The sequence below is a fragment of the Bactrocera neohumeralis genome, chromosome 4 (assembly GCF_024586455.1).
Source record: "Bactrocera neohumeralis isolate Rockhampton chromosome 4, APGP_CSIRO_Bneo_wtdbg2-racon-allhic-juicebox.fasta_v2, whole genome shotgun sequence".
In the NCBI taxonomy this organism is placed as follows: domain Eukaryota; kingdom Metazoa; phylum Arthropoda; class Insecta; order Diptera; family Tephritidae; genus Bactrocera; species Bactrocera neohumeralis.
The window spans coordinates 83190093-83210880 of NC_065921.1; the positions used below are offsets into that span (position 1 = coordinate 83190093).

The 20788-nt window shown below is 30.7% G+C and overlaps 1 protein-coding gene across 5 annotated transcripts in view; it reads left to right on the top strand.

Moving 5' to 3' along the window:
- The window catches only part of LOC126755136 (atypical protein kinase C), a 52115-nt gene that overhangs the window by 18447 nt on the left and 12880 nt on the right, over positions 1-20788 (top strand). For 2 of the 5 annotated variants that reach the window (XM_050467494.1, XM_050467495.1), the window contains exons 2-6: positions 1508-2241; positions 3650-4859; positions 19464-19514; positions 19613-19698; positions 19766-20779. In XM_050467494.1, coding sequence (XP_050323451.1) covers positions 1762-2241; positions 3650-4859; positions 19464-19514; positions 19613-19698; positions 19766-20779 — 2841 coding nt within the window. In that variant the 5' untranslated portion in view covers positions 1508-1761. Of the gene's footprint in view, positions 1-1507; positions 2242-3649; positions 4860-8915; positions 9004-19463; positions 19515-19612; positions 19699-19765; positions 20780-20788 lie in introns of those variants that run through there. The other 3 variants (XM_050467496.1, XM_050467498.1, XM_050467497.1) reach the window with 3 other exon arrangements.

The following is a 20788-nucleotide window of genomic DNA, read 5'->3' on the forward strand; positions in this document are numbered from 1 at the left end:
TCTCCCTCTCTCTCTCGCTCTCTATGTCCTCTAAACGCTCTCTCGTGCTCTTTGCCACTCTGCCACTCTTTCTTAGGTATTCCATCCACCCGGTTTCGCTGCGTATATATTTTGGTTTTTATTTTTCTAGTTTTAGTGTTTTTGCTCATTCCATATTTTTGTTGTCTAAATTAACGGCCTGTAGGATAGCATCTGTTTTTGCTTGTTCGACAGTTTTTACGTGTTATTTGTTTTTCTCCGTTGACTTTTTGGACATTTCTTATGGTGTCACATGCCAACAAGGTGTGACTGCAGTCAAGTTTGTTATAAATGATTTTTTTGTTGGTATTTTGTATTTGCTCTAGTGCCACTGGGCGTATGAGTGATGCTGAAAATTTATGTAAAAAATAAAATAGAAAAAAATCATAAAAAATTATACAGATAAATATAAAAATATAAAAAAAAATTATAAAAAAATGCAAAAATAAAAATAATTATTATAATTAAAAAAAATTATAAAAAATATAAAAATTAAAAAAAAAAAAATAAAAAAAATATAAAATTAAAAAAAAAATTATAAAAATTAAAAAAATTTAAAAAAAATATATAAAAATTTAAAAAAAAATATAAAAATTAAAAAAAAATATAAAAACTAAAAAAAATTATAAAAATTAAAAAACTATAAAAGTTAATAAAAGAAATTACAAAAATTAAAAAATTATAACAATTAAAAAAAAATTATATAAGTATGAAAAAAAACTTAAAACAAGTTTTGCCAACTGAAAAAGTTATAAAAGGTTACATATGTAGTTTCCAACAACAAGAAAAATATAAAAAATTTTAATTTTTACAATTTTAAATTGGGAGCGTATGAGTGAAAATAATGATATAAAAAATATAAAAAATTATAAAAATTAACAAAAATTATAAGAATTAAAAACAAAAATTAAAATTATAAAAGTTAAAAAAAATTATAAAAATTAAAAAAATAACAAGAATTAAAAGAAATTAAAAAAATATAAAATTCAACTATAAAGAAAAATTTTCGCCAATCACAAAAGTTATAAAAAATGGTTTTCAACACTAAGAAAAATAATTTAATTTTTTTTCAAAATTTATGTTCCTAACTTTAGAAAAATTAAAAAAAATATTGGTATGCAATTTTATAGGCTATTTATATCATATATGTTCTAATAAATTAACATATTTTTATTAAAGAATACTGATTTATTTTTCTACCTTGTTTTCACGTTGCTTGTTGTTATGCATACAAATTTATTTATTTTTTTATTATTCTCAATATTTGAGTATTTCAAAATATGCACACAAAATTATCGAAACCTACTAAAAAAAACAAAAAAAAAAAAAACCAAAAACTACTGTTGTACTACATGTGGTATGAGTAACATTTCTGCTATAACAATTTTTGTGCACTGTGGCGTATGAGTGATTTTTTTTATGGAGTATGACATGTACATATGTATGTATAAATAATAAATATTATCAAAAATCCAAAATTTCTTTAAAGGCTGCTTTAACCTTGCTTGTTGTGAGAAATATTATATATATAATCTATATATAATCGTGTTGTTAACATAAAACCGAAGTGTGATTAAAGCAAAAAAAGTGATTAAAAACCAAGAAACAACCGCGCTGTGCAATACTTCTACAAAAACAACCCAACAAAAACAAATAAAATTTTCTACAACTCTCCTACCCAACCCCAAACAATAAGTGTTTAAGCGTCAGCAACAAAACGCAATCGTAGCATTTGACCGCAACATGGCTTGGGGTTACTGGAGCGCCACCACAGTAGATCGTGGACGTTCGCCACGACGCAATACGCAATGTACACCATTACCGGTGAATTTGATGCAACAGGAAGAGGACAACAGCACGCAAAATGCGTCAGCAGCCGCCGCAGCCTCGGCAACGAACAGCAATGCCGGCAATGGCAGCGGTGGTGGCGGCGGCGGCGGCGGTGGCAACTCGAATACTTGCCCGAATACACCATCCGGCACGCAAGCGAATCTCTGCTACAGTCCAACGTGTCGCAGTCGCTGCAGTAGTCCCTGCCCGGGCAGTCCGTGTCCGGGTAGTCCATGCGGCTCGATAACACCGCCACCGCCGCCACAATTGACATCGTCGCAACAGCATTTGCATCAGCATTCGAATAAGAATTGCCCGGCCGCACAGCAAATACTCAATTTGGATGATTATCCGTCGCGGCGGCAATCGTTGGATCGGCTAGATAGTCCACAGGTAAGTGCGCGTGTAGGAGAAGCGGAAGAAGCGCGTTTAAAATAAGTCACAAGCATTGTAGTTACTCACGTACACCCACATACCCACAACGTAGACTTGATAACTTGTTATTTGGCGGATTTGTGATTCCTTTATGCGCGCATAATGTGCGAAATCGGTTTATAACCACGCCTACTTTCTTTGGCTGCAAGAAGATCTTCATTCAATTTTTACCGCGCGAGTGTGTTTTTCAAGTTTGGAAACCAAAATAAGTCGCTCGTGCCAAATCTAAGGATACGGTGGTCGGCCGATAGACCAGTCGCTCGGTCCAAATCTGGAGAAATGGCGGTCTTCACTTTTCCTTCCGATGGCGCAACCTTCGCATTCGGCGGATCGAGTTCACTAGTGAACTCGCTCGAACAAAATCTGAGAATACGGTGAACTCGTTCGAACCAAATCTGAGAATACGGTGGTCGACCAATAGAACAGTTACTCGGGCCAAAACTGGAGAATTGGCGGTCTTTACTTTCCCTTCCGATAACGATAGAACAACCTTCGCATTCCGCGGAACGAGTTCGCTAGTGAACTCACTCGAGCCAAATCTGACAATACGGTGGTTGGCCGAAAGAGCAGTCGCTGGAGCCAAATCTGGAGAAATGGTTGTCTTAACTTTCCTTTCCGATAGAACGATCTTCGCATTCCGCGGATCGAGTTCGCTCTTGAAGTCTACTTGTTCGACTATTCCTTAGTATTTGGCTTTTACCAGTGGTTTTATGCTTCGTCCACTTCACTTCCCTTCTGACAGAACAAGCTTCGCATTCCGCGGATCAAGTTCGCTAGTGAAGTCTACTATTTCTACTATTCCTTGGTCGCTGGCGTTTAGCAGTGGATTCATGTTTCGTCCACTTCACTTCCCTTCTGATAGAATAATCTTCGCAATCGTCGGACCAAGTTCGCTTGGGAAGTCACCTACTTCGACAATTCCATTTTCGCCGGCGTTTACCAGTGGATTCATGCTTCGCTGGTGTCGAATTGTCTTAAAAACTGGTAGCTTTCTCATACAGGATAATCAAACACGCAGTCTTTTGAACTGTCTACTGGCTCAGTTAACTCGAACTTTTAGCCAGCGTTGTGATGGCCGTAAACTACAAAAAATGTATAAGAAATCACAAATCCGCCTCTAACTTAGACTTAGTCGTATATATGTAAGAACCCAGAAGTAATAGGTACACACACTCAATTTCAATAAAACATTTCATTAATTGCTGCATGGATTCAACATTGCTCATTGACAACTCTCATCGGCGCTCATCGATTGGAAAACTCACAAAAAAACCTGATAAAAACATGCTTTGGACGACCATTTCATCCGATTTCAACTCCATCGACACCACATAACCATATTCTTGTGTTATTACCATATGCTCAGTCGAAATATTTTGGTCTGCAGGCCAATCAACTGTCGGATATATTGTGTCGCGGCGCCGTCGTCTCATCCATACAATCGGCCAACAACACGTTGACGCGCGGCGTCTCACTGCACAGCCGCAGCGGTAGCGCTCACGGTAGCATTCATGGTGGCAGTCATCACGGCAGCTATGGTGGCGGCGTCGGCGGCGGTGGAACTGGTAGCGCGCACGGTTCCATGGGCTGTCTGCAGGGCAGCATGGGACATTTGATGGGCGCCGGTGGCATTGGCGGCGGCATGGGTGGCGCTAGCACCAGCGGCAGCGTCGGCATGCTGTCGGGCGCAATTGATACCGGCGACTATGATGTACCGCATCCGCATCCCTATACGCATCATTATATGCAGACATCGACATCGATAACGCCGCCACATTCCACAATGAGTTTGATCGGTTCACGACCCGGCTCGGCCGGTGCTTGTCCGGGTCATGATTCGGGCTCAGACTCGAGTCAAGGTTGCGGCTCTACAATGGGTGGCGGCATCGGCGGCGGCGGCGGCGGTGGTGTTGTACATGGCATGGGCGGCATGAGCATTGGCAGCGGTCATGCTGGCCATATGATGGGCGGTGGCGGTGGTGGTATTGGTGTTGGTGTGGCCATGGGCATGGGCATGATTGGCGCTGCTGGCATGAGTGGTCATCATCATAGCGGTGGCAGCGGTTCGTTGGGACGCTGTTCAAGTCGTTGTCATAATACAATGAATACAACAACAAACACCACCACCACCACCACTGATGATTCGGGCGGTGGCAGCGGTGGTAGTGGTGGCAGCGTTTTTATCGGCAGCTGTCGCATGGGCCCAGCCACGAGTGGTGGCGTCGGCGTCGGCGTTGGCGTCGGTGTCGGTGTGGGCGTTGTTGGCATCAATGTCGGCGGCGGCATGGGTGGCGGCATAATGGAGAATCCGCATCGCAGCAGCTTGCATGGCAGCGAGGGTAGCGGCTTGAATGTTTGCGGCATGGGCGGTAGCGGTGGCAGTGGCGGTAGTGTTGGTGGTCGCAGCAGCACACTCGGCACCATACATAATGGACATCATCATCATCAATATCACCATGAATGTATACACTACGAGCGTCTACCTATACCTGTTCCTATACCGACTGTGCCAATACAACAGCAACAGCAACAACACTTGCATTCCGAAGAAGAAATCGAACCAGCCTATGCAACAGGTAGGTACCCACGTAAGTTTGGCTGTGTGCGTAGTGGTGTGTGGGCGCACATGTCTGTGGTTACTAGCGCCGCCAAGTGTAATTGCGATAAGTATGTCCTCAAACCACTTGAAGGCATTCTTTGTTTTGTTTCTGCTCATTGTGTGGCTTAGTGTTTGTGTTGTGGTGGAGATTTTGTGTGTTTACGGTACATTTTCACTTTTTATTGTTGTTTTATGTCAAGCAGTTTTGTAGTATTAAAGTTCTAAGACTATAATTTTTTCGATTATCTCGGAAAAAGTGTGAATTAATGGATTAAAGTATATTTAAAAAAAATCTCATGCTCTAAACATTAACCCTTAACTTACTTAAGTTTTCTACGCATATATTCTTATGAAAACCCCTTTAGCACTTTCGTTTATATTGAAAAAAGTGTGAATTAATGGATTAAAGTGTATTTAAAATAAATTCTCATGCTTTAACATTAACCCTTGACCAACTTAAGTTTTACTGCGCATATATTTGTATCAAAAAGGGTAAATATAGTGGGTGTATGACACCTTAAATACAACTAAAATTCTAATACGCAATGGTTTAATGTGAAAAAGTTGAAACTTTAACCCTTACACATTAACCCTTAATCACCTTAAGTTTTGCTACGCATATATTCTTAGGGAAAAGGGCGCTTTAAATAGTTGCTTCACAGTTTAAAGAGTACAAAAATTCGAATACGCAATAATATAATGTGAAAAAAGTAGAAACATTAACCCTTGAAAAAAAATTTGTTTTTGAAATTTTTTCTTCAAATTTTGTTTGTAAAATTTCCTTTAATGTTTTTTCTTTAAAGTGTAAGGGACACTTTTTTTTACATTAACCCTTACAATCTGCGACATAATATTAAATAATATACACTTTGGTTACATTAACCATTGCACTCTGCGTCATGACATTAAATATATACATATATATTTTCGGTATGTGACAGGTTAAAAAATAATAAAAAATGTTAACTTCGGCTGTATCGAAGCTATAAAAAAATTTTATGAAAATATCTTGTCAATTTTGATAGTTCAGTTTGTATGGCAACTATATGCTATAGTTGCCCCATATCGGGGGTTCCGACAAACGAGCAGCTTCTTGGTGAGAAAAGGTTGTGTGTACAATTTCTGATCGATCTTTCAAGAACTGAGCGAATATTTCGTATATAAACATTTAAGCATGGAACTTTGCTTGAATTAACCCTTTGAAAAATACGGTCCAATGATTCCACCAGCGTACAAACCACACCAAACAGTGCATTTTTGGACTTTGCCGTATGGAATTTTATGAGGAATGCGCATTTTGAATTGTTTTGTATCCAAGAATGGATGAAAAAGTTTAAAATGTTTAAGATATGTAAAAAATATTACATAATATACATAATATAAATTTTGTGAAACTACTTTATGTGACATTTTTATGAAAGACATGAATTGGTATATAAAGGGTTAAAAGTGATGTGTTATCTTTGCAAGTTTATCTATTTTAAATCTTTCATATACAGTTCGTTGGATATTTTTTTTACCAGTAGTGGTAAAATTCTATTTAAATCTGTCACAAGACATCATCGTCTAAACTTTTATTGCTCTTCACCGCCCTACTAGACTAGCTGGCATCGGTATTTTACATACAGATCTACTTACATAGAAATTTATATAGTCAAGAGACGTATTGTCTGTAATTAAATGTAGGTCATAGACAAAAAGAATCTTCTAAAAACCCTAGAGTTTCTAGAAATTTCTTTGTATTTGAACAATCTAAACTAATCTAACCTATATTTTCAAATTTATACTCTTTGAGTTTATGAACCAACGCTTTACCTAGCAGTGTTCACTTGCAACATTAATGATTTATTCTATAATATTTTCAAGGTCGTCGTATAGGTATATCTTATCTTGTAAAAAGTAATGTTTGCTTACTGCTATTACTCTAGCTAGACCGGAAATAGTTTTCCATATTAATTATGTATAGTGTATAAACCTTGCAAGCGTTATCTACCATAACTGTTCTTGTTAAATTTATGTAGATTGCATTTTTGGCTAATGGTTTGGAACCTTGCTAAGCATATATTTTCAAATTTAGATACCTTGAGGTTATTGACCCTCACTTTACCTAGCTGTGTTCACGTGTAACATTCATATTTTGTTCTATGATATATTCAAGGTCGTCGTATATATCTTATCTTGTACAAAATTATCTTAGCTAACAGCTTATTTATAGTATTTAAACATTAAAATTATTATCTATTATAACTATTTTCGTTAAATTTATGTACATAGATTGCATTTTTGGCTTATGGTTTGGAACCCTGCTAAGCATATCTTTTACAACAAAGAATAGCAGTGACCTTGCTAGTTATTCATGGTTGCTTAAGTAATAATAATTGCAACCATTTTACAATATTTTTTTAATCTTTATACCCTGAACAGGGTATATTCACTACTTTATTTGACAAAGAACCTTCTTCGGCTAATCGTCTTTGTATGGAAATCTGTTTTTATTTAAAAAGATATCTTCTCGAAATTCTTCATAAGTTCCTATCTCAGGTATCGCTACAATATCCTTAGAAATTTTTCAGATCAGGTCATTATAGTACATATACATATAGCTGCCATACAAACTGACCGATCCAAATCCAATTCTTGTATGGAAAACTTTTTTGTTTGAAAATATATCTTCTCGAAATTTGGCATAGATTATTATCTCAAGTATCGCTAATTTCTCCGAAATTATTATTCAAATCGGACCACTATAGCATATAGCCACCATACAAACTGATCTGTCAAACTCAAGTCTTTGTATGGAAAACTTTTTTATTTGAAAAGATATCTTCACGAATTTCGGCATAGCTTATTATCTCTAAAGTATCACTACAATATCCGAAAATATTGTTCAGATCGGATCACTATAGCATATAGCTACCATAAAAACTGTCCGTTCCAAATCAAGGAAAAATTATTTTTATATCCTTTTATGCTATTAAAATTACACCTGTAAAGGGTATCAAAGCTCGCTGCAATCGTGGCTAATATTTTTTCTTGTTTCTTTTATTTTGCTAAAAAGTAAAATTAAACACTTGTGGGAGGGTCTACTATTTTGCAGACATTTTGTCCCCTTCGACTGTGAGTGAAATTCTTATGAATAGAATCATCAAGCCACCATATTTACACACTTAACCCAACACACAAGTATATGTATACGTTCCCTCACACATATCATACATACATACATATTGATGTGATAATATATCGCTGGCATTTAATTTCAATTCATTTCTTATTTGTGTCCCATCTTAACGCTCATTCTCTTCTGCATACTGTCTTTGCACTCGAAATTTGTATTGGCGACACTTTGTATTGTATGATTGCTTTTGCTTGTGTGTTGTTGTTGTCACAATTTATTTCCACATTTTCGGTGGGTTTATGCTCGATTATTGTATCAATTGAAAACTAGTTGTCGGGCAAGAACTCTCCAGTAAGCGTGTTTCGTGCGCGAAGTCGCGTTGTTGCCGCGCGTAGAAAGTGCAGATGTCGCTGAAGAAGAATAAGAATAAGAACAGTTCTTTTACACCGTTTTGTTTTACTTATTTTTGCGCTCGCCAAACGAAGATCGTAAACACACAATAGTCTTATCAACATATCGCAGGGAAATCCCCACCACCTCTAGTCACAAGAAAGTGTTGAGTGTGTAAATCAGCTGATAAGCGCGTTGTTAAAGAAAAAAACCAGACAAGAACAAAACCAAAATAGAAACGCAGAACGAAGTGCAAAAAGTGTTAAAAAATAATAGCAAATCGGTAATCGGTTAAATTTTATTGTGCTTGTTGCTGCTGCAAAGTGCCCAGCTTGCTCCAACCACTGGACAAGATCGCGTTCAATGAGCAAAAATATAAGTTTGTGTTAGTGTGCTAATAAAAAAAATATTTGTCAGAATATATTTATAAAAAAATAAATAAAAAGCGCATTAAAGAAAACTGTGCTGCTTCGCGGTCATTGCGCCGCTGATGGGATTAGAGTTCACGCACCCGCGCAGCCGCCAATGATGATTATGTGGAGTGGTATTTGTGAGGTTGCGTCGCTTTATGGCCTACAAACGTCAGCGTTTTTCATGAGCGGCGGTGGCGCAAGTTAGTATCTGTGATATAATGCCATTTGGTAGAAAATAGTAAATAATTAGGTGCTCAATATATTACTTACAATGTTAATGATTTTTCAGTTGAAAAATAGAATTAGAAAAGGCAACACACAAGTTGAAAATGTTGGAAAATATTTAAAAAAAATATTAAAAAACGTTATTATAAAAAAATATTGAAAAAAAATTGGAAATATTAAGAAATAGTACAAAATATTAAAAAGTTATAAGAAAATATTGAAAAAATTAGTAAATATTAAAAAATTAAAAAAAAAATTCTAATTTGAATTACTAATTTTAATTTAATTTTAATTTTTATTTTTTTTTTTAATATTAGAAAATATTATTATTAAAAAATGTGAGAAATTATTAAAAAAAATTGGAAATATTAAAAAATAAAAAAATTTGGAAATATTAAAAAAATTGAGAAAAATTAGCATATACTAAAAAAAAATTAAAACAGTTAGAAAAAATTAAAAAAAAGTTTTTAAAATTAAAAAAAATATAAAAAAATAGGAAACGTAACAAAAATCATATATTAAAAACGTTGTCGGGGGTTAATACATCTATATTTGTGATATTTATTTACTGTTTAATATTGAAGTCTAGACTCTAGACCTTTTCCACTTTATTTCCTTTCAGGGTTGTTAAATAATTGGATAAATCAAAATTATTTATTTATTATATTTTTAATTTCTCTTAAAATTTTCCTAATTTTTGTAAAATTATTTTTATTTTTTTTTTTTTAAATTTTTTTCAATATTTTTTTTTTTTTTTGGTTACAAATTTCGGGGTGAATAGTTTTAAATCATTACATTTTATACAAAACAAAAATCATTTTTTTTTTAATTTTTTATCAATATATTTTTTTTTAATTTTATAATTTTTTTTTGTTTTATTATTTTTTCTTTTTGGAAACCGTAACATTTTTCGTTTTATTATTCCAAAAACAATAAATTATTATTTTTTCAAATAACTTCGTTTTTTATTTCGTTCGAAAATAAATTATTTTAAATAATTATATTTTTAAATTTTCCCAAAACTTTTTTTATTTTTTTATTTTCGAAGGTATCAATTTTTTAATTAATTTCCATACTGAAAATTTTTTAATTATTCAATTTTTTCTGAATCAAAAATTATTTTAATTTTTTTATCAATAATTTTTTTTTCAATTTCCTACAATATTTTTTTTTATAATATATTATATTTTATTTTATTGAAATTTTTAATTTTTTTCTTTTTTTTTAATTATATTTTTTTAATTTTTTTTTTTATAATATTCTTTTTTTTGAATTATTAGATATTCATTTATTGCAGTTTTTCCAGTTTTATTTTTCAATATCTTATTAAAATTTTTTTTTTAATTTTTTTTTTTATTTTTTTAAATTATTTAGCTTTTTATGTTTTTTTTAAATCATAATTATTCTTACATATTGTATTTATGGAAAATCTATTTTTTGTATGAAATTGATATTTTAAAAACTATTTTTTTCATTTACATATTTCCAGTGAAATATATTTTTTTTATTAAATTTTTTCCAATTTTTTTTATTATTTTTTAGGATCATTATTATTATTTTTACCCATTTGCCTCCTATATTGTCCATGACCCATCCCGATATAAAATTGACTACTATCTCTATCGGTCTCCTTCTATTTGTTCTTCTGCAAGCTAAACTTCCATCCTTCATTAAATTTATCGTCCAATTTGGGTTAAGTTTGAACTAGTACTAACGGGTTATCTAAATACATGCACACATACGCACTCACATATTCGTATTTTAATGTGGATCGACATTTGTGCATAAATATTTATGTGCACACTTCGGTATCTACCCAACCAGGCCTCCGGTGGCCGTTGCTTATTCATCGTTTTCGTCTCGCCATCTTATAACATCTTAATTTAGGCACTTGTGCAGACAATTACTGTTTGTTATTGATATCGTATGCTGTCACTGGCAGACATCAATTAAAGTGACAGTAGTAAAATGTTGAAACGAGTGTTCTACATGCATTTATGAACTCATATTCTTGCCGAATTCAGAATTTTCGTTTGAATAAATTGCTAAAAAATATTGGACCAAATTTAATTTTAATTCCTCGCTGTGACAATAAATACCGATACTAACTGGTTTGCATGGGATAATTGGATAATATTTGCGTATGTTGGATATGTTGATGATTTTGATAATTTTTGTGAAACTTTCGGTTCGTAATCAATGTGGGTAGTTGCCAGTGAGGTTCGAAATTGTTAGAAATATGTGGATAATACATTCGTGGAATATTCTATGAATAGAAAATAAGTAAATTATGTTTATTAAAAATTATTTTACTTAATTAAAATTAAAAAAAAATTAGTTAATTAAATTTTTTTTTAGTTAATTTAATTTATTTTTGAATGCTATTTATTTTCCTAATTTTAATTAATTTTTGTTAATTAATTAATTTTTTTTTAATTATTATTATTTTTTTTTAATTATTATTTTTTTTTTATTTTTTTTATATTTTCTTAATTATTATTATTTTTTTAGTACTTATAATATTTGGCTTGGGCAGGATACTGAGATAATATTTTGTGTTTTTTGGGTATATTGATAGTTTAGATAATTTTTGTGAAGTTTTCGGCGAATAATCCATAGTGCGTAGTTGCCGGTGAGGTTCGAAATTGTTAGAAAAATTTAAATTATGCATTTTATAGCTTTCTTAGAGTATCCCCTGAATAAAGAAAAATAAATTATATTAATTTAAAAATCAGTAAATTGTGGAATTACTTAAAAATTAACACAAAAATAGTTAATTTAAAAACTTCTACAATAAAAAAAAATTTTGAAGTTTAAATAATAAAAATAAATAAATTCTAAAAATTAAAATATTACAAAAGAAACAATAGAAAATTCATACATACATACATATGTTTATTACAAAAAATATATATTTTTAAAACTTAAATACTCTAAAGAAAAGAAAAAAGAAGTTAACTATTTTTCTAATTTAATTTATTTTTTAAATTTAATTTAATGGTATTAATTCCTTTAATTAAATAAAATTTTTTAATTAATTTATTATCCTCTGATTAAAAAAAAATTAAAATTTAAAAATTATTTTTTTTTTAATTTCAATTATTTTTTTGATGTTATTTATTTTCTTAAATTTAATTAATTTATTAGAAATTATGAAGTAAAACAAATTATATTAAGTTAAAAATTAGTAAATTATGTTATTTAATAAAAATAAAAAATAATTAGTTAATTTTTTCAATGTTATTTATTTTCTTTTAATTAATTTATTAAAAATTATATTAAGTTGAAAATTAGTCATCTATGTTACTTATTAAAAATTTAAAAAAAAAAATAGTTAGTTATATATATATATTTTTGTTGTATATATTTTTTTAATATTATTTATTTTCTTAATTTTAATTAATTATTAAAAATTATATGTTATAAAAAAATTATATTAAGTTGAAAATTTTTAAATCATGTTACTAAATTAAAAATTAAAAAATAGTTAATTATTTTTAATTATATTAATTTAATTAATTAGTATTTTTTTAATTTTATTTATTTTCTTTAAATTATTTATTAATTAATTAAACAAAATTAAATTTAATTAAGTTTTATTATTTTTTAATGTTATTAATCTTTTTAAATTTAGTTTTTTTTTAAAAAAAAAATAATAAAAATTTCAAAAAATATTTTACAATAATTTAACACCGTTAAATAATAATTAATCAGCACACAATGCAACCAAGAAAACATTAATCTCAACTTGAACAACCTCTTCATAAAAACTCACATACACAAGCACACACAAAGTAAAACTACCTAGCTCACACAAATCCTAGCCATAATAATTTTTAATTAACCGGAAATGCATTTCTTGCAACAACAGATATACCGTCCGTTATTGGCAGCGCGCACAGTTATAAATTAAAATAAAATACGCCAAATGCAAAGCACAATCGATCAAGTAATTCTTACGATAATATAATTTCTTGATTTTTTTTTTAAATATACTTACATACGCAAGTAGTAGTTAGCAATGTTGTTGGGCGCGCAATTGAAATGACCTTGCTTCAATAAAAGAGGAAAATAATGAACCGATTGACCGCTGATAGTTACAGATATGAAAGAAAGCAACAAAAAACCGCGGTAATTTAATGCTAAATTTAATATATGCACACGCATACATATGTACATGTATTTGGGAAAAGTCGCGACAGCGAAATTGTGTGTGAATTTTATACAAGTCAAGTACACGTGGGTTAGTCAAGTAGTAAATCGCGGTGGCGCTGTGGTTTATTAGTTGACAATTTTTTACACTTTTAGCTATTTGATTGTTGTTTTTGTAGCGGTTTAAAATATTCGTTAAATAGTTTTGAGTTTGTTGCAGAGTTTCTGCTCAATTTTGGTTATAAACCGGATATGTTACAGTTATTTATACAGGTATGTAACGGTTATTTATACGGGTATGTAACGGTTATTTATACGCAGCATAATAAATATCATTAAAAAAATATGAAATTAAAAAATGTTTCACGAGCGTTTTTCTTTTTATTAAAGACATTTCGTCTTTTTAGACTCAATGTGATAATATATGGATTTATAGTAAGCAAGCAAAAAGCTTAACAGCTACATATATGCTATAGTGGTCCGATCTGAATAATATGTTGAGAGATTGTATTATTACATTGGGAAATAATATAATCCGAAATTCGTAAAGATAAATTGTAAAACAAACAAGTTTTTCATACAAGGCCTTGAGTTTCACCGAGCAGTTTGTCTGACATATATGCTAAAGTGGTCCGATTTGAATAATATGTTAGGAGATTGTGGCATTCCCTTGGACCATAAATTATTCCAAACTTCCTGAAGATAACTTGTAAAATAAAAAAGTTTTCCATACAAGGCCTTGAGTTTCATCGAGCAGTTTGTATGACAGCTATATGCTAAAGTGGTCCGATCTGAAAAAAATTTTCGGAGATAGTAGTGATACCTGAGATAATAATCTATACCAAATTTCACGCAGATATCTTGTAAAACAAAGAAGTTTTTATACAAGGCCTTGAGTTTCAACGAGCACTTTGTATGACAGTTTCATTCAGTGCTTTCAAAACCTAAAAACATGCTGTAAGAGCAGAACTTACAGCCGTCTTACGACACCCGAAAGCGATCACTGGCGTGCAGCGCTTGCATCTGCACCCACAAATTAGTGCATGTTTAGTCGTCGCGTCGCACTTTTCCCCTGCCGCTTGACACACTATCGCCCCCCGAAAGTCAGACACACATTTATTATTTACATTTATGAATTGAACAATTGTTTAGCAAGTCTCATTAAGGCGTTTACATACATCTACACACATTAATGAGGGTAAAAATATAACAGTGCACAGCGAGAGAGAGAGCAAAGCGCTCATATGGCGGCGTAGTGGGTAGTCCACGTTGATATAGTGATAAGGAAATCAATGACAAATAAATGCCGTTCGATTGTGGTAAAATGTAAAGGCACTCAAAGGCAAACAAATCACATATGTATGTGTGGGTGTGTGTGTTGCTACACTCGCGCACGCTGCCGCAACTTCAGCGGACTTGCCAGCAACTCTCCTTTCTGTACCTTAGCTGCATATCGATAGAGTTTTGCTTGGCGGCCACTTCAGTTACGAATATCGGCGGCCGGTGTGTTGTTGTCGGCGCGTGCAGGAAGCAAGGGGCCGCAAGTACCGTCGGCGTGATCCTAACGGCGTTGATTTGGAGCACTGTGTTTACCAAATGCATGCAAATGTGTCGCGGCGCAGATAACAATGCGAAAACTTGTTTTTTCTCTCACACATATTGTTTGTGTGTGTGTGTGTATGTGCGCGCGTATATAGTGCAGTGTTGAAAATAAAGTGTGAAATAAAATTAAACAAATTTATTAAAGTCTCACTTTAATGTATGGCAAGACGCAGTGCATTTAGTGGAAATTTAAAAATCGAAATCAGTCCGTCTTCTATATACATTTTGTTCTTATTCTCTTTTATCTGCGTTATTAACTGCATGTGCATACATATATACGCATATATTTTATGCCAAACAAATCCTCAGCGTCGTAAAACGCTTGCTTTTTAACTACCTCTGCGAGGGGCGCCCCTCGCCGGTTGGACGGTGCCAACGCTCTCGGCTACAAATGTTTAACTATAAGTACCTGCCATTGATTGGTGTGAATTGTGTGCGTTTGTGCGTGCCTATCTGTGTGTATCGCTTGGGCTGTGTGTGTGTGTTTAGTTGATAAGGCGCTATTTTCGCTTCATATGACTATTGATTCCATTATTTGATATAGTAAATTATATGTTATTGTGTGTTAGAAAACTTTGACTGAAATAATTTATAAATGGAGTATTTTTTTTATATTTTTTTTTAAGTATGAAACTGGTTGCTTTGGCTTTCGTCCCATATAAGTGGAGTAATTGATCTATTTATGTGATTTATTTATAATTTAAAATTTTTTTTAATAATATGTTCTTTCAAATTCACTTGAAAAATATTTTCATTTTATTTTTCATATTTTTTTTTTATTATTTTCTACTTTTAATTTTTTTTATTTTTAATATTTTTTTTAATATATTTTTTTTATTTTGTTTTTTTTTTTAGTATTTATTATTTTTTTAATATTTATTATTATTTTTTTTTTTTTTTATTTTTTTTATTTTTTTTTTTTTAATATTTTTTATTTATATATTTTTATTTATTTTTTGTAATATTTAGTACGAGAGTTGTCTTTTATACTTCGGGATTAGAGAGAAAAAGCAAATATTAATCATCGAACTTCGCATTATTGGTTTTTCAAAATATTCTCCGTAAAGATCTATACACTTTTGTATGCCTTGGAATCAATTGTCGTAGTACTTTTGTCACTCTGTTTGAGGTATCTCCGGAACATGCCTATTGAACACATCAACTACATATTGAAGCACTAAATTCAGTGACATTTACGCTGATAGCGCTTATGTGCACTTCGATTTTTGGTTCGCGTTTTTATTGCATTTTTTTATTAAAAAAAGTTTTTATGATTTTAATAGCGTAATCGGTATATTGTTGATATTGTTTATAGGTAATCATTTCCGCGTATTTTGTGATATAATTTTATTAAAATAGCTCTTGCCATGACTCATAAATTTTTATGAAGATAATAAAGTTATTGATATTTTCAAAAATTTCTCAGTTTTCTTTATTTACCGCACCAATCAGACGAAAGTGAGCCTTATCGAAGAAGATGATTTTCTTAAAAAAATCATTATCGTTTTCAAGTTGTTTCAAGCCAAAAGTAGCAAATTCACGACGTTTACGGTAATCCAATGGCTTCAGTTCTTGAGTAAAATGACATATTAAAATTAGTCGAAACGACAGTTATAAATCAGATCATCCCTATTGGAAATACCGGGTTTTCCAACGATAAGGCAATAAAGTATAAAATAAAATAAACGAAAAATACCAAGAAGTTTTTACACAATTTATTTAACAAAAAATTTAATCAAAACTTAAACAGGCAGTCAAAATATCAAAGGATAAAAGTTATAATTCTTGAACACGAAACTAGCGAAAAAATAAACGATATTTCAATAATTAAAAAAAAAATGTTTTGAAAATAAGAATGATTAAAAAAAAATATCTTTTTAATTTTCCATAATTTAGGGAAACTATTTTTAAAGATTAAATAATAAAAATTAATAAAATTTAAAAATTTAAATATAATTTTTTTTTTGAAAATTTAAATAATTAAAAAAAAATAAAATATTTTAAAAACTTACATAAGTAAAAAAAAAGTTTTGAAAATGTTTATATTACAAAAAAAATATTTTTAAAATTTATGTATATATTACAAAAAAATATATTTTTAATATTATTGTATATATAACAAAAAAAATATTTTTAAAATATATATATATTAAAAAAAAACAGTTTTAAAACTCAAAAAAGAAAACATTTTAAATAATTAATAAAAAATACTTTAAAATGTTAAATTATTAAAAAAGAATTGAAAATTTAAACAATTCAAATATTTAAAAATATTCTGAAAGTTTGAATTCTTAAAAAAAATTGAATATATAGTTTTAAAAACTTCTACAATTCAAAAAAAAAACATTTTTTATAGTTTGAATAATAAAACTAAATAAATTTTAAAAATTCAAATATTACAAAAGAAAAAATAGAAAATTCATACATATGTATGTACATACATACATATATTATAAAAAACTATATATTTTTAAAACTTAAATACTCCAAAGAAAAATTTTGAATATTTAAATAATTAAAACATTAAAATATTTAAAAAGTGTTATAGTAAAAAAAATATTTTGAAAACTATTTTTAAACATTTTTATAATTCAAAACATATTTTAAAAATTTGAGTAATACAAATAAATAAATTTTGAAATTTTAAATTAAAAAAAAATATATTTTGAAAATTTATATAACAAAAAAAATAAAAATTTTTTAACTTAAATACTCCAAAAGAAATTTCAATTTAAATAATTAAAAAAAAATATTTTGAAAATATTAAAAATAAAAATAAAATTAAAAACTTATATATTACAAAAAAAAAAAAATAAAATAAAACAGTTGTTTTCAAAGAAAAAATTTTGAAAAAATATTTTAAAATTTTTTTAATTCCAAAAACATATTTTTAAAGTTTAATTTAATAAAAAAAAAATAATTTTTTTTATTTAAATATTAAAAATTTATATGTATATTATAAAAAAAAATTAAAACTTGAATACTACCAAATTTTTTTGAAAATTTAAATAAATTAAAAAAAAAAATATTTAAAAAAAAAATATTTAAAAAAAAAACTATTTATACATAGAAATTTTGTATATTAAAATATTATTTGTATTTTAATGGCATTCTTAGGGAACTTGCAAATAAGATAAAATGCATTTCTTCGTGAAAAATTTTTTTAAAGACATTTTCTTTATTAAATAAATAAAAGTAGTATATATTTGCAGAATTGAATGTACTTTGAGAATCGATGATGAGCGATGATTTAAACATTTTGATTTTTGAAAAAATGGAAGATTTCCAAAAAAGGTAGTTTCTTGTGAAAAAATTTAACTCCTGAGTGGCATAAAAAAAATTTTGTTTACGAAAATTAATTACAAAATTACAGTTTACAGTTTAGGTAACCGATTACATTTTGTTGGAACTCAGTTGAATAAAGTCTTTCAAACACACTAATATCCTCAGCAATATTTGCCGAATCAATTTCAACTTTTCGGAGAATATTGTCAAAAAAATATGTACATACAAGTATGTGTACATTTGGTATATAATTTAAAAAAAAATGATTTTGTATTCACATATTGCCCTTTAAGGCAACTATAACCACATCACATACAGTTGGCACCCCATGTGCTGCCCACAAAAGCATGCAATTATGCGCCACATGGGTGTAGAGCACTACATATTATACTCTAGGCTATACAGTTTGTATATTATTATATTTTTGTGTGTACTGTCTTTTTATTTAATAATTTATGCATTTGTATTGAAGAAGGAAGTTGACAATTTGACGGTTTAATTAATACTGAGTCTATGAATAGGAAATAAACTCTTTAATCGCATAAGCTCGGAAGTGTAGTGGGGTTGATCCGATGGTACGAGTCTATAGAGCTGAATAAAAATTAATTCCATAAATTAATTGTTTCGATTGTTGAATGTGTAGAATGACACACAGCTAGACTACTCGTTCGCCGCGACGCTCTTGATTTATTGTAATAAGTTTAATTTTTATTTTCTATGCTTTAAGTAATTCGGAGAATTATGAACTAATAAATTATTTGTAGTATTTTTTCCTTTGATTTTTTTTTTATAAAAATATGCAGCAACAATAATAAACTGTGGAGGTGTGAGCGCTTAAAGAATAAAAGTATATGTTTGAATATACATATGTATTAAAAATAAATTAAAAGAATTTGTAAAAAAATGCATTTGTTTTTTATAATTTTTTTTTAATATTAAATTTTTTTTTACTTTTTTTAAATATTTTTTTATACATTTTTTTTAATTTAAAATTTTTTTTTTAATATTTTAATAATTTTTAATAATAATTTTTTTTTTATAACTTTTGTATTATTTTTTTTTTTTATAATTTTTGTAATATTTTTTTTTTATAATTTTTTTTTATAATTTTTTTTTAATAAATTTAAATTTTTTTTTTAAATTATTGTATATTTTTGTTATACATAAAAACTGCATTTTTTTTAATACATTTTTTAATATATTTTCTTTTTTATAAATTTTTAATAATTTTTTTATAACATAAAAAATCCATTTGTTTTTATAAATTTTTTATATATTTTTTAATATTTTTTTTTATTTTTTATATTTTCAGAATTTTTTTTATTATTTTTATTTTTTTTAAATTTTTTTAAATAATTTTTTAATCAATTTTACCTTTGCTCTTCACGTTTTACAGTATTTCCAAATGTACCTTCTGCACCTGGCCTGTCCTGTGATGGCGAAGATCGTAAGTCCAATGTTGTTGTTGTATTTTTTTAATTTCATAGCTTTTATTAATCTTATTTACATTACACAACACTTACACCACTCTCCACCCGCTTGCAGGCAGCATCTACAGACGTGGCGCACGCAGATGGCGCAAACTCTACCGAGTCAACGGACACATTTTCCAAGCCAAACGCTTCAATCGCGTAAGTACACAACAACAACTGCTAATAACACACTAATTAATGTACAATTTTATCACCAACCGCGCAGCGCGCCTTCTGCGCCTACTGTCAGGACCGCATCTGGGGCTTGGGACGGCAAGGTTTCAAGTGCATACAATGCAAATTGTTGGTGCACAAAAAATGCCATAAACTCGTACAGAAGCACTGCACCAACGAGCATGTGGAGCCGTTAGTCAAGGAGCGCGACGACGCTTTCGCCGAACAGCTGCCGCAGGTGTTGCCACCGTTGCCCGATTATGCGTCGCAGGCGAGTGGCAGTAGTCACGGTGGCATGGTGGATGCCAGCGATCCGTTAGCGGCGCTCGAACTGCAGCCGCACGATGGACAGTTGCAGCAGCAACAGCAACAACATCAAAATATTGAAGAACAATTGGAGCCGGGCACACAGCGGCAATATTCCATAAACGATTTCGAATTGATACGCGTCATTGGACGTGGCAGCTATGCCAAGGTCTTGATGGTCGAACTGAAGAATACCGGGCGCATATATGCCATGAAAGTGATTAAGAAGGCGCTCGTCACCGATGATGAGGACATCGATTGGGTGCAAACGGAGAAGCATGTCTTCGAGACGGCATCGAATCATCCGTTCTTGGTCGGTTTGCATTCGTGCTTCCAGACACCGTCACGTCTATTCTTCGTGATTGAGTTTGTGCGCGGCGGTGATCTTATGTTCCATATGCAGCGGCAACGTCGTCTACCCGAGGAGCATGCGCGCTTCTATGCGGCGGAAATCAGTTTGGCATTGAACTTTTTGCACGAGAAGGGCATTATTTATCGTGACTTGAAGTTGGATAATGTGCTGCTCGACCATGAGGGTCACATTAAGTTGACCGATTATGGCATGTGTAAGGAGGGTATACGTCCCGGTGACACGACCTCCACCTTCTGCGGCACACCCAACTATATAGCGCCGGAGATTTTGCGTGGCGAAGACTATGGTTTCTCAGTGGATTGGTGGGCGCTGGGCGTGCTATTGTACGAGATGTTGGCCGGCCGTAGTCCATTCGATATAGCCGGCGCATCGGAGAATCCCGATCAGGTAAGTGGC